The sequence below is a fragment of the Crocodylus siamensis genome, chromosome 12 (assembly GCF_052110815.1).
Source record: "Crocodylus siamensis isolate JL-2025a chromosome 12, ASM5211081v1, whole genome shotgun sequence".
NCBI classification, from domain to species: domain Eukaryota; kingdom Metazoa; phylum Chordata; order Crocodylia; family Crocodylidae; genus Crocodylus; species Crocodylus siamensis.
In genome coordinates, this window is record NC_143406.1 from 45,741,806 (window position 1) to 45,754,370 (window position 12,565).

At 50.2% G+C, this 12,565-nt stretch overlaps 1 protein-coding gene across 6 annotated transcripts in view; it reads right to left on the reverse strand.

Annotated features, from left to right (window-relative positions):
* The window catches only part of PEMT (phosphatidylethanolamine N-methyltransferase), an 83,017-nt gene continuing 70,452 nt past the window's right edge, over positions 1–12,565 (reverse strand). For 5 of the 6 annotated variants that reach the window (XM_090023519.1, XM_090023522.1, XM_090023517.1 and 2 more), the window contains exons 6-8: positions 5,832–5,906; positions 4,166–4,226; positions 1–2,634 (exon numbers count right to left, since the gene is read on the reverse strand). In XM_090023519.1, the coding sequence (XP_089879645.1) occupies positions 4,172–4,226; positions 5,832–5,906 (130 nt within the window). In that variant the 3' untranslated portion in view covers positions 1–2,634; positions 4,166–4,171. The remainder of the gene's footprint in view (positions 2,635–4,165; positions 4,227–5,831; positions 5,907–12,565) is intronic. The other variant, XM_090023521.1, reaches the window with a different exon arrangement.

Genomic DNA, 12,565 nt, shown 5'->3' on the forward strand with positions numbered 1-12,565 from the left:
TGCGATTAAAAACCCCCAGGTTTAATTCTCTTTTGGGAATGTTGTGGGGGGGGAGGGGGGATTACAGAGTGAGCTGCACAACTCTGCAGCTGTGCAAAAGCCAAAAAGTCCAACCGTCTTGCAGAGGTGTAGATGAGGTTCAGAAACTTCGGGGCCAATAGGAAGCAAACGCTCTCTCTTTAGCCAGTTTTCGGTCACAGTCTCTGGGACTTCGTTGTGTTTTCAGAACGATACGCGTTTGCAGCAGTGTTCCTCCCCTCCTTTCTGCCATCCCTGCAGGGACTCTGGGATGCTGGAGCCAGTTCAGAAAGAAAAGGCCAAGTGAAGTGCGTAGTTTCAGCAACCAGAAACCTTAGGGAAATGGACTGCAGTGGAAACTGTGAACGAGAGCAATTATCAAAGGGCCTGCTGGAGATGACTGGCAGTGCGAGCACAAGAATAGCCTGGGAAAGCTTAGAGTTGATGGCAAGGAACAAGGCTGTATTGGGGAGAACACTGGTTTGGTGAGTAACACTGAGCGCCGAGGGTCCTTGGGCTAGGATCTTTAGTAATGGTTTCCACCAAACTAACTCAGGAGGTTGCACACATGACTTAACACTTGCACAGCCCTGGGAGACAGGCTGCAGAGAAGGGAACAGTGAGGTTGCATGCAGAGAGCTGACAAACTTCCGACAGCACATCAGTGCCCGAGCTGGGACAAACCCACCTTCCACTGTCTCACTTTATCCAGCTTTGTTCCAGGCACATCACAAGCCCTGCTGCTGTTTATCCTCTTCCCTTGTCTTTCTTCTCCACCACTATACAGTCTTGAGCTCTTGTCTGTGACATCTTTCCTTGTTCAGACTGGGTTCCAGCCCTGGGACCCTCTGAATAAAACAGCAGCTAGGAATTCAGTCCCTGGTGTCGTGGAGATGGTGGAACGGTCTCCTTAGCACAAAGGCAAACAAGAAAATAACCGAAAGAGGACCCCCCCGCTGCAGGGCGAAAATGAAGAGCTCAAACCCATTGGTGATACTCTGTGCTGGAAGGTAAAGGTGTGAGGGAGCACAGCCTCCCTCTGCAGACGACAGCAAGCCTGGAGGGAAACTATGAAGTTTCCCTGGGGCCTCCACACTTCGGCACCACTGTGCAAGGTGGGCTGGTTTATCTGGTAGAGCTACGTAGCAGAGCACACGTGTGTGTATGGGCAGGGAGCAGCAGGAGGGGGCTGAGGCTCTCCGCACCCTTTGTTCTTGGCTGGCCTGGCAGTTCCGGCACATAAATGCTGTTCCCGAGCTGCCGTCTGCCACCCCTTCACAATCCAGGTGGTGGAACAGACGGGCAGGCGCCTGAGACAAAAAGGCAGCTCAGAGGCCACAAATCTCTCTGCATGGACACCCTTCCATATGGGCACGGTGCCCCTCTCCAGAGACCACACCGTCCAGCCCTGGGGTACAAAGCATGTTACATGCATTCAGTTATTGAGCCTCACAAGTCCTGCAAGGGTTGGGTCAGTATGATGAGTGGCAGTTTAAGGGCTGGGTGGGTGGAGGTGCGAGCGCCAGCATGTCTCGGGGCTTCAACCTGAGCTCTAGGCTCTGCAGAGCAAGCTCTTAGCCACGTGCTTCAGGTTACACAGCGACGGAGGCAGAGTTCTGACTGCCAGCGCCACCAGAGATCACGGCCGCTATACCTAGTGCAGAACCCCGGGACAATTTTCCCCTGGCTAATACACTCAGTCCCATGGCATCCTATTTCTCCCTATTCCCTGAGGATATGCACATGCCTCCCAGTTCTCCTGCTAGTTTTCTCCCCTGGCTGCAGGTTCAAATCCAGCCAAGCAGCCCCTGCATAGGCACAACACCTGCTCTATGGAGGCTGAACTCTCATGCAGGCTGATGGCTTGAGCCAGACTTTGTCCCACACTCCTTTATAGCGAGCCTGTTTGCAAAGCTGCCACCGGATTCTGAGAGGACCTGGGATGCCTGCCAAAGCCTTGACAGTGGCAGTGTCTCAAGTGAGTGCTGCAGTGACAGCTCATGCCTGGATTCGATGCGCCAGATTGAGAAGTGCACAGCGTGCTTCAGTCCCGAGGTCTTCACAGCTGCACGGCCCTCCGAAAATCACAGCCTGGTTCCTGGGATGGCTGCATGCCAGCCAGGCAACAGCAGAGAGCCCCTGTTCCAAACAAGTGCTTCTAAGCACCTCCAGGACTACTTTACTCGCCCGTCTGTTAGGACTCAAAGCTGGCTAGGAAGGGGGAGTTGCTGGCTGCTAAATAAGTGGTTCTGCTTTTCCAGGATAGGTGGGAAAATGCCACACAGTACTTCCCCTCCGAGATGGCCTTCTCCTTGTTGGCTGCCCCTTTCAAGCACTGTTGCAGTACCCTTTGATCCAGGCCGAAAGGAGGAGATGTAAGAGGCAAGCCAAGTTCCAGAGAACTCCCCCCTGCAGGGCCGTGACTGGAGGGTGCAGTCATCTGGTTCTTCTGTTTCCTGGGTTGGCGTAGGTGCGGTGGCGCGCTGAGTTGGCACAAGGTGCTCACTGGGGATTGTTGGACTAATTAGCAGGATACAGCTCAATGGGAAAACAGGCAGATCAGACATCGATGGGTCCAGGAAACCACATCATGCAGCGAGAGGGCTGAGAAACTGCCTTAGAAAATGAGAGAGAGACAGACCGAAAGCCTGTTACCCTGTGACAAGAGCACCTTTCAGGACTATACTAGGGACAGGGCCTGTGTCTCTCAACTGATTACAGCCACTTGGAGACAAATCTCTTTAGAGAACGTGGGCTGGCTTTGCTCGGGTGCAGGATATCCAGGCAGGGGCTGCAATGACATGTGCTTTCTAACACCTGCAGGAGATCACATATGGTATGTGGCAACTGGACCACAGGGATGGAAGTAGTCCCAGAGTCACTGAACTCAGTCCTGCTTACTGTGTGCTAGCAGAGGTGACTTACAGTTCTGAGGGGCCTTCTGTTGGGGTTGGACAGGGGCTCCACACCGTGGGACAACTGGGTCTCTTTATGGCGTCTCAGATGGAGCATCCAAAAATTATGGTCTCCGTCACTGGCAACCCCTGGCCAAAATGTGCGTAGCAGTGCATTTACCACTAGAGATAGGGGCAATCCCAGGAGCTGTGTGCAGCTGCCAGGCCAGCGGGGGCTGACCATTTTTTGATAGTATGCCACCAATTAACCCCACCCTTCCCTGAGCATCATGCTGATCCCTTTCCCAATCTGCTGCTGTTTTTTAATCCCTGCCTGATCTGCTGCTCTGCTTCCCACTCCTTGTCTGTCACTCTGCTGCCTACCCCCTCTCCCATACAGGCACACCCCAACACAGAGGCTGCCCATGCCATTTGTGGCATGCACGCTATAGGCTGGCCACCCTAGCAGTAGGCCACAATTAGAGGGGAGCTTGTAGGTGTGTGTCTGAGAAGGAGGCCTATTGAGCTGACACTGCTTCATGCAGGCAGCCCAAGTAGAGGCGTGGAACAGCCCGATCCCCACTTGCAGCGGAGCCAGGCCTGTTGTTGCCTGGTTTCTGTGTGCAAAATGTCGGCTTGCAGACCAGTTTGCCCCCCACAAGACTGGTAGCTCATGCGTCTGAGAGCCCCAGCTATAGAGCCAGGGCTTCTGCTTACACGGCTAAGATTAAATGTTTCACTTCGATGTTCCCTGCTAATCCCACCTCACCTCCACTCCCGAGCCTATAATCAAAAACAATTCTGCGGTGCTCACTTCAGAGCCGACTGGATGCCAGGAGGTGGGAGCAAAACCCATGGTAGAAAAATAAACCTTCCTGGCTGGGTGTTGCAGGGGTTTGATGTTCAGCTCTCTAAAGAATGGCAGGAAGGGAGTGGGAAGAGCCAGCAAAGACATGGTTGAGGGAAGGGTGGACCGAGAAGCCAGCCTGAGCCCTTAGCCCAGGGCTGTCCAACATTGGAGTGCCATGTGCTCCCCCTTACCCCCAATGGTGGACAGACCCCCTAGGCCCTTTCCTACCACATGGCAGCAGGAGATGCAGCTGTTGGGGCTCATGGGCACACAGCCCACAAGCTGCCAGTGTGACACCCCTGCCTTAGCCCATCAAATGATCTTGTGTTGATTAAGGGTCTGGAAAACCATCCCACTGAAATTCCATGCCCCTCGCTCTTGCTTTGATCCCCTACATACGCACCGCTTGCTACTTGGTCTTCGCTGCCTTCTGTTTCTGTCGATAGATTTCTTCCGTGAAAGGTCTGTTGGGTGGGAGGTGGGTGAGGCAGGGGAGGGAAGGTCAAGAGAAAAAGAGACAACCACATGCCATTAAATTGATAAGAGGATCTCTGCTCCTGTCTCCTCCTAAGACGCAGGAATCAGTGACTCTGTTTCGAAACTATGCTGCAGTGCTGGGCTTTCCCCTACATGCTGGCTGGGCTGCAGCAGGGTCTGAAGACCTCTAATATATGGGCTTGGGTTGTGGAGGAGCAATTACTCACCAGTGACCAGGGTTCTCTGTTAGCCTGTGCTTACAAGCTATGGGTGAGGGAGCTAGCCTCAGGCTTTGGCCTTTCTGTCTCCCAGAAGGGAGCTGAGGGGACATAGGCTGCATGGCTCTGAACACTGCTATGGCTGGAGGGGAGGCTGCCAGCTTCCTCAATGGGTCATGAGGCCATGTCTGCTGATGTGTGTGATGAAGGAATGACATCTAGACAACCTCTCCCAGAGCCCTGGCCTGTGGGGTCTCCACGATGCCTCCATCTCTAGCAACAGCTCCCCAGAGTGCCCAGTGGCCAAGGGATACCCCAAAGCCTGGCTGTGTGGAAGGAAGACAGCCCCTTTACGAAGTGGCCAGGGCCTGGATCAAGCTCTCAGGTGCAGGGCAGCCAGGTTATAATACATAACATAAAGCTGCTGACTGTCCCCAGATGGATTCCAACCCCTGCCAGGGGACGGGTGAGTCTCTGGCAGCACACAGCTGGCAGGAGGCTTTCTACAGCAACCCTTAATGGCAGCAAGTGTAGCAGGGAAAGCAGAGGGCAGCCAAGATGTGACAGCCGTGCAAATCCTCAGCTTTCCAGTGTTTTTGGACCACACATGGCTGGTGTACATGAAAGCAGCCCCCAGACTGCTCCAACCTGGTGCAGGGGCACTGGCCCAGCACAGAGCTGTGACAGGCTGAAGGCAGTACACAGTGGGGGCTCTCCAACTCCTCTGTGCACCCCTGCTCTGACTTGAGCCACATGCAGCTTGGCCACAGTTGAAAAGCAGCTCTTTAAACCCACTCTTTTCCTCTACCTTGAGGCAACATTAAAAGGAAGGAAGGAAGAAAAATAAGCAGGAAAAAGCCTTTAATATCCTAACTCTCCTCTCCCAAATTTTCAGCCTCTCTTTCATGCCCTGAAGAGGCTCAGCTTTCCCTCTATGTCCTTTGCAACCCCCTTTAGCAGTGCTAGAGATTTCAAATGCATCTGAAGCAGAATAGGTGCCTCTGGTGGAAGTGCTGAGCTGCTCCAGCCCTGTGCAAAGCATCAGAGGTGCCATGAAGTAGAAGGGCCACATGCCAGCTCTGTTGTGCAGAACCTCCTGAGAATACCCACCACCTTTGCAGGGACTTCTTGAAGTGATCGATCCAAGGCAAAAACATAAAAACACCTGCTTTTCACTTAAAAGATGATACAAAACCTAGCGCCTTGCAAACTTTTTACAACAGGAAGCTGCCTGCTCTCAAGGCAAATGAAAAGGACCAAGCCTGCTTTTTAATCCTCATTACCTGGAAAAACCACTCGCTGCAATTCCCTGAAAGCCTGAGTACAAGCTAGTTTCCAATGATTCTTCTCCCCTGCTCTTGAAAACCTACTTACCCCTCATACTGCATTGCCACCACATAGGAAATTGCCACTAGAGCCGTCAGCAAGAGGCCAGCTGGGCTTGCGTGCCTGTTTTCGAAAGAGAAGCAAAAGATCAGGTAGATCCGGGGGGGCTTATGTAATATGTTGTTTAGGAAGTAAAATGAGAGGTTAGACTCCAAGAGAGCCTTGGCTTGGCATTAAACAAAGAGGAACATCCGTTATTTTTTTCTATTGAACATCAACTGGCTCGGACAGAGGCTACTTGGCAAAGATTATTTCCTGATTCACTTCTGTGCCTTCTTTCAAGTCAGATCGCTGCATGTCTCTGTCAAGGGAGCTTCTACTTTGATGATAAGTCTGGAGACGATACGCTTCTCTAATAACTGAGAGCTCAGCTAAGACTGTGGCACTGAGCCACCGCACTAGAAAGGGAACATCTGATCCCCGCAGAAACATGGGCCACCCACAGGGGAGAGGAACCTGGCAGAAGGCTCTTGCTGTTGGTGTGTGGAGGGCATGTCATGCATTGCAGCTGTTTGTAAGACTAGAAGACCAAGGGGCTTTACTAAAACACAGTCTCCTACAGCTATGTGAAAGGGCGCCGGGGAAATAGAGAGCACCTCATACACATGCTTTCTCCCAGTGGATACAATCGACTGGGAAGTAGGCAAGGAAGGGTCTACTCAGCTGGGATTTTCCCAAGCACCCGGGTGATCTGGCAGCAGGTCTCACTGACAGTCAGCGGGACTGGGGCACCTCAGAGGGATCTCTGTCCTGTATCCCCAGCACATCCAGAGCGGGACACTTCTGATCACACCCTGCTTGCTCCCTAATCCAGGAATATGGCTGTGACATTGGTATTCTTGGAAGCAGGTGGTGGGGATGACCCCAAAGCAGAGACTGAGGTCTCAAGAGCTGTCAGTGGGGACGGTCCTAGCTTTGCTTGTGCCATTTCAGGTTGAAGAGCCTGACAGTGGGAGGATGGGGCACACTCAGGACATGCTGGGGACACAGTGAACTAGGAAATCCCATCTTTCCATGACTCAGTTATTTAAGTTATAAACACTTGAGGACAGGGGTTTTCTCTGTCTGTGCCTGTGCACTGCCCATCCCTGGGGGACACTCCTCTGTGCTACCAGCATGGGTTGAAACATGATAGAACAGGACTTAATACCACAGAAATAAGTGACAATGTGCGAGCATGAGACTGGGTGTTTAACAGTGCAACAGTTCTTCAGTCAGCATGCCCCCCCCCGGTACAACAACCCCTTTGAGCTCAGCCAGTCGGCCAAGGCTAGCTGCTAGCTGTTGCTAATGGATGAGAGCATTCTGCTGGGACTCCTTGCTCCTATTTGGGATTCATCTCTTCTTTCATTAGCTTTGCTGCATCATGGAACTGCACTTCTCCTGGCAACAGGTGGCCTTGCGGTGATAACGCACAGGGGTAACGATGGAACTGGGAGTCATAAACAGGGTGTAGCAAAATCCACGCATGCGGAGACACATCAGTCAACTACCTTCACCTTGTTGCTTCTCAAAAGCTAAAACAGGCTTTACAAGGGACCTAAGGGACTTGGGCATTTTTCCCAGTGTATTTTTCTTAATCCCATTAAAGGAGATTATATGGTACAAGCCATTCATCCCCCCTTTCATCCCACCTTGATCCATGACCAATGGTATCAGACGTAGGCTGATGCATGTTCCACATCATAGCAGGTAGGAGAGCAGAGGCTCACGAGCTCTTTTCTAGCCAATAAATTACACAGTTCAACGAGAAGAGGGCAGAGAGCAGGTGCACATCGCGAGCATTCAGATCAACGCAAGCATTGGCATTCATGACACAAAGTCTGCTATTAGACCAGATGTGCTTTGGGATGGAGAGCTTATCTCCCAGCTTGCTCACAAAGCTCCCAGTATCCACTGGCCCTGCAGTAATAATGGCAACATTTCAAATAGGATATTCTTCAGTTTCACTGGGGACTAGAAAGCTATGACTAACAGCAGGCAGTCTGTGAAAGAACAGCAGTAAGGATGAAAGAGCTCAGATCTTCAGCTGAGGTAACGGAGCACAGCATTAGGGGCAACACAGCTGCAACGAATCTAGGATCCAGCCCAAATCAGTCACATCTCCCACCAGTCTCCCAAAGAAAGGGTTTGGTTCTGTGGTTATCCTTTGGTTAATGTATATGCAGATGATCCAAAAACTTGCAGGGCTCTTCTCTTCGACGAGAGGCCTGCTCTCTTGGCAAACATCGGCTGCTCTCTGTTGAAGAGTCTAGGCTGACATGCAAAGTTGCTGTCAGCTTGGGTTTCCTGTGGTGATGCCCATTTAATGAGCAGGGGACAAAAAATGGTTCTGATTGCATTTGAATCCATTTAGAGATGTTTTAGTTGCATGAGAACATGCTCACTTCCTCTCCTCCCTGTGGCTGGAGCTGAGCTTTGTCCTTCAGAAATGGGTCACTGAAAAGAACATAAAAGACTGACGTCTGCAGCGGCACTGGGTTGTATCCAGTTATTGTGATATTAGAGTGCAGCCATGAACATGGCAGCATGTGGGTCAGATAAGCAAAGTCTTCATGAAGATCAAGGGGGTTGGGGTTTTTTTATGCCAACAAAATCATTGTCAGTGAGGCAAAAGCTTCGGAATGAAAATAATCCGGTCATCTGATTCAAAAATAGATTCCCGTGTGTGGCAGGGTCTGCAGTATTTCATCCTGGCACTACTGCCTTGAAGCCAGGACTTTGGGGTCTGACTGCACTGTGTCGGCAGCATGCCCTGGGCAGAGAGTGTGTCCAAGCGTACCCCACCCACCCATTTCACTACCATGCTCCAAACCCAGAGCAAGGGGGCTTTTTCAGGGGTGCTGCACCCTGGAATGGTCTCCTGGAAATATTTCCGGGTGCTGGAGTGGGTAAGGGGCTTTGGGCATCGCTGTGGGACAAGCTGCCAGTGCACTGTAGGCAAACCCATGCTCAGCCCGGGGAAATCAATGGGAGTTTTGCTGTTGGCTCCTTGAATGTGCAGGGGTGCTAGACAGGATGAGCTGACACAGATTTTCAAAAGCCAGTGACTCTATTGAGGTTCTCCAGTTCATATTTTGGCAACTAACCTGGCTTTATTGAGAGCCGCTGGGTGCTCAGCCTCCCTGGCCAACTAGAGACCTTGGCCGAGATGTCAGAATAAGGACATAGGGGCTAACTTCAAGCTCCTGTTTCATAAATCACAGCTTTTGCATTACTCAGCCTGGGCCTAACACACCTGGCAGGAGTCAGACTGCGTGTGTGTCAAGCAGCCTAATTGAAAAAGGTGATAACTGAGTCCCAGGGCTTTTCTGTGAGGAACTGCACAATCACGTGCATAGGAAGGTCTGTGAACCTGAAACCCTGCAGATGTCACAGGAGAGAATCATCGGAAGCAAGAAGTGAAGAGCTCCAAATATTCATACATCTTTTCCACTTTGATTCCTCTTTCTAATTAGAGGCTATAAAACAGTCATAACATCCTTGGCATATGGCAGTTCATAAAACTGTATCTGTGAATAGTCAAACAGCTGAAGGAGGTGTGAGAAATGGGGCTTGATTATTTTTTTCCTCCTTATTGATTACATAGATGAGTGGCAATTTCTCCCCCCTTATTATTAATTTAAATACAAAAAGGTCATTAAATGAGTTTGCCTGGCACCTGGTTCCTGCTCACGGAAAGGCTTTGCTCGGAGAGACTGACAGGTACTGTGGGTCCAACAGGACTCAACCCAGCTGGAGTTTCTTGGTGGTGCCTCCTTAGCTGTAGGGCAGTGGGGTTGTCAACCTGTGGTCCATGGACCCACGTGGTCCACAGACTATATCTATGGGGGCTGTGAAAGATGACTATGATCAATCAACAGTGTGAATACCCACACTTACAACCCAAAGGGGTCTGCACCTCCATTCAAAATTTTTTAGGGGTCCACAAATGGAAAAAGGTTGAAAACCACTGATGTAGGGAGTACACCAGTACAAGGTCCAGCCTTAGCCATAAGGCACATTAGCGTGACAGCCGCCGTTTTGGCTGACTCACCAAAATGCAGCTCAGAGTCTCCAGAGCTAAAAGCTCAAGCTGATACAGTTGAAGCTGAAGAGCCAAGGTGGTAACAGACTCCTGCCCTCTGTGAAATGTCTAAGTTATCACCAGGTGTTACCAGAGGAAATTTCCCATGTGAACCCTGGAAGGTACCTGCCCTCCCAGAAAGGTGAAAGTCAGATCAGAGGACCATAAGATGATCTTGCCCATTCCTAGCTCAACGGTTGAAGCTACAGATGGATTGCAATAGACTCTGTATTATTCTACTGTAAGTTTTTTCCCCATTAGGGAACTTCAGGAAACATGCAGCAGCATTTTCCCTCCTCCAAACTCATATTAATAGATGCTTAGTCATGTCTCCTCATTGATTTATATCAGAGAGAACAAATTTGCATGATCATTTGTTGACAACGAGAGCTCTAATTGTATCATTTGGCTGCAGTTCCAGCACTGATTTGCACAACTTGTTACCATGTGTTAAAACATTTCCTTTTTACAAAACACACGGGCACACAGACAAAACCTTCCCCATATAACTAATGCTTCATCTGCATCTCAGGGGCTAACATGGCTGCTTGATTCAGGCAACAAAAAGCCACTGCAGTGAATTGCATACGTGGAGCCTATTGAAAGCTTGACCTACTTAAGGGGTAACAATTTGTTTAAAAGAAGGGTATGGTGTTATAAATACTGCACGATGTGATTTGTGGCTCTGGCATGACCAGCATTTCTATAACACTGGGATCATTACGTATTCCCTAGCCTGCACTACGTCAACTTTCCTGCACCCGGGTTAGTTTTTCATGCCATGCATTGTCAGGCATAGCAACACTTGCTCATGGGAACAACTTTGCAAAGAGAGTTGATGGCAGTGAAGTATATTTAGATTAAACCTCAGAAATAAACTTTCTAACGTAAGAAAGTTAAGACACTGGGATAAGCTACCCAGGGAAGTGACAGAATCTCTTTTGATGGAGGTTTTCAAGAGGATGCTGGATAGGCATCTGTCTGGGATGGTTCAGGAGTAGGGGTCTGGACAACTTGACCCTGTTTCAACTCTATGACTCAAGCGATACTAAAATCCCCATACAGCCGACTCTATGCTGTGAAATCTCTGTGTTCAAGATACTGCCCTGCTTGGCTATTATGTGCATTTCTTTTGCTTACAACAACACTGACAGGCCTCACTGTGCTAGGTGCTGTACGTATGCTATTGGAGAGATGCGCTCCACTCAAGCATCTCAGTGCACAATCAAGCTGCATAAGACAGAGGATGGAAGGGGAAAGAGTGGCACAGAGACAGGCCAGGGTCGCACAGAAGGCCAGAAGCAGAGGGCCTAGCTGATACACTACTCTGGCTCTCAGCCATTGAGGGGTATCAGTGCAGGAGTAGAGCGGAAAGAGTCTGTCATTCAAGCTGCTACTTTAATTTCCTCCCAAGGTTTGTGGGAGTTTACATCTAATCCTTATGCCTCTGGCTTGTTTTGCTCAGATAAATCCAAGCTGGCTGCCTCTCCAGTCACAGGAGCTCACAGGCATGGAAACCAGAAAGGGGGAGGAAAAAAAGGAGAGTTTTAAATTCTGCCTTTAAAACATTTCTCCCAGACTTGATACGATTGACCCTGAGGCCCAATGGGAGAGAAGAGCTCATTAGGGAAAGAAGCTAATCAGTGAAGAGACACGTTTTGGTTCCTGTTCTGGAAGCAGTCATTCTCTAACTGGTCCTCAGTAGGTTTGAGCGATTATTAGAGGCGCATGCCTCCCCGCCACGTGCAGCCTGCCTGTGCATCTTCTGGACATCCAGTTAACCCCATGCTTTTCTCTTGCAGATAACAAGCAAGGAGGTGATGCCACTAGAAACAAATACCTTCCGATTATCCTGCAGGCAGCTGTGCCTTAAGCTGTCGCACGACTGCCTCCCGCTCCTTCCAAATAGCTTCTATTCTCTCCTTAATAGAATAGTGTCTCCTCCGGGACTGAAAGCAATTGATCTCCCTGCAAACCGGAGGCATCCAGACCCTCCTGGCACAGAGAGAGATGACTCTGCACTTCACTTCATTCTGGAGGAGCGTGTGGCCGAGAGGAACACAAACATCTTCATGTCATCGCCGGCTCAGCCGAATTATGCAGGAATGAAAAGCTTTTTGGGTGTTACTATGGGGACTGACAGGCATTCAAAATGGGGGCCAGATGCCCACCCCATTGCTCACGGTGATCCTAAACCCCTCTGACATCCCATCACACCACACAAGCAAGGGGTCAAAACACTGCTGCCTTTAGTTCATTTTGAGAGCTGAGACACCATCAGGGAAGCCAATGAGGGCTGCAATGCCCCAGAGAAAAATATATTTCCCTGTTGTTCAGTGCTGTGTTTTTAATGTTGGGCTGTGCAAAGTGGACTTAAACTGAGACAATTTGATGTACTGCCCAGGTGTGCCACTCACTGCCTTTGCAGGGATATGTTCTTGTAGAAAAGAAAAGAGCAGCAACCTTGGGACTTGGATACCTTGGCATACCATATCAGAGCATGGGCACTGCACGCTGCATGGGCTGCAGAAACAAATCCAGCTCCACTGAATTCCTTTCTTATTAGCAGCCAGCTGGCTGCCGCTCATTTTCTTAATATGGCTCTTGAAGAACGGCTGTACCTGTCCTCCAATTTCATGGAAAGCTCACTGGCTTC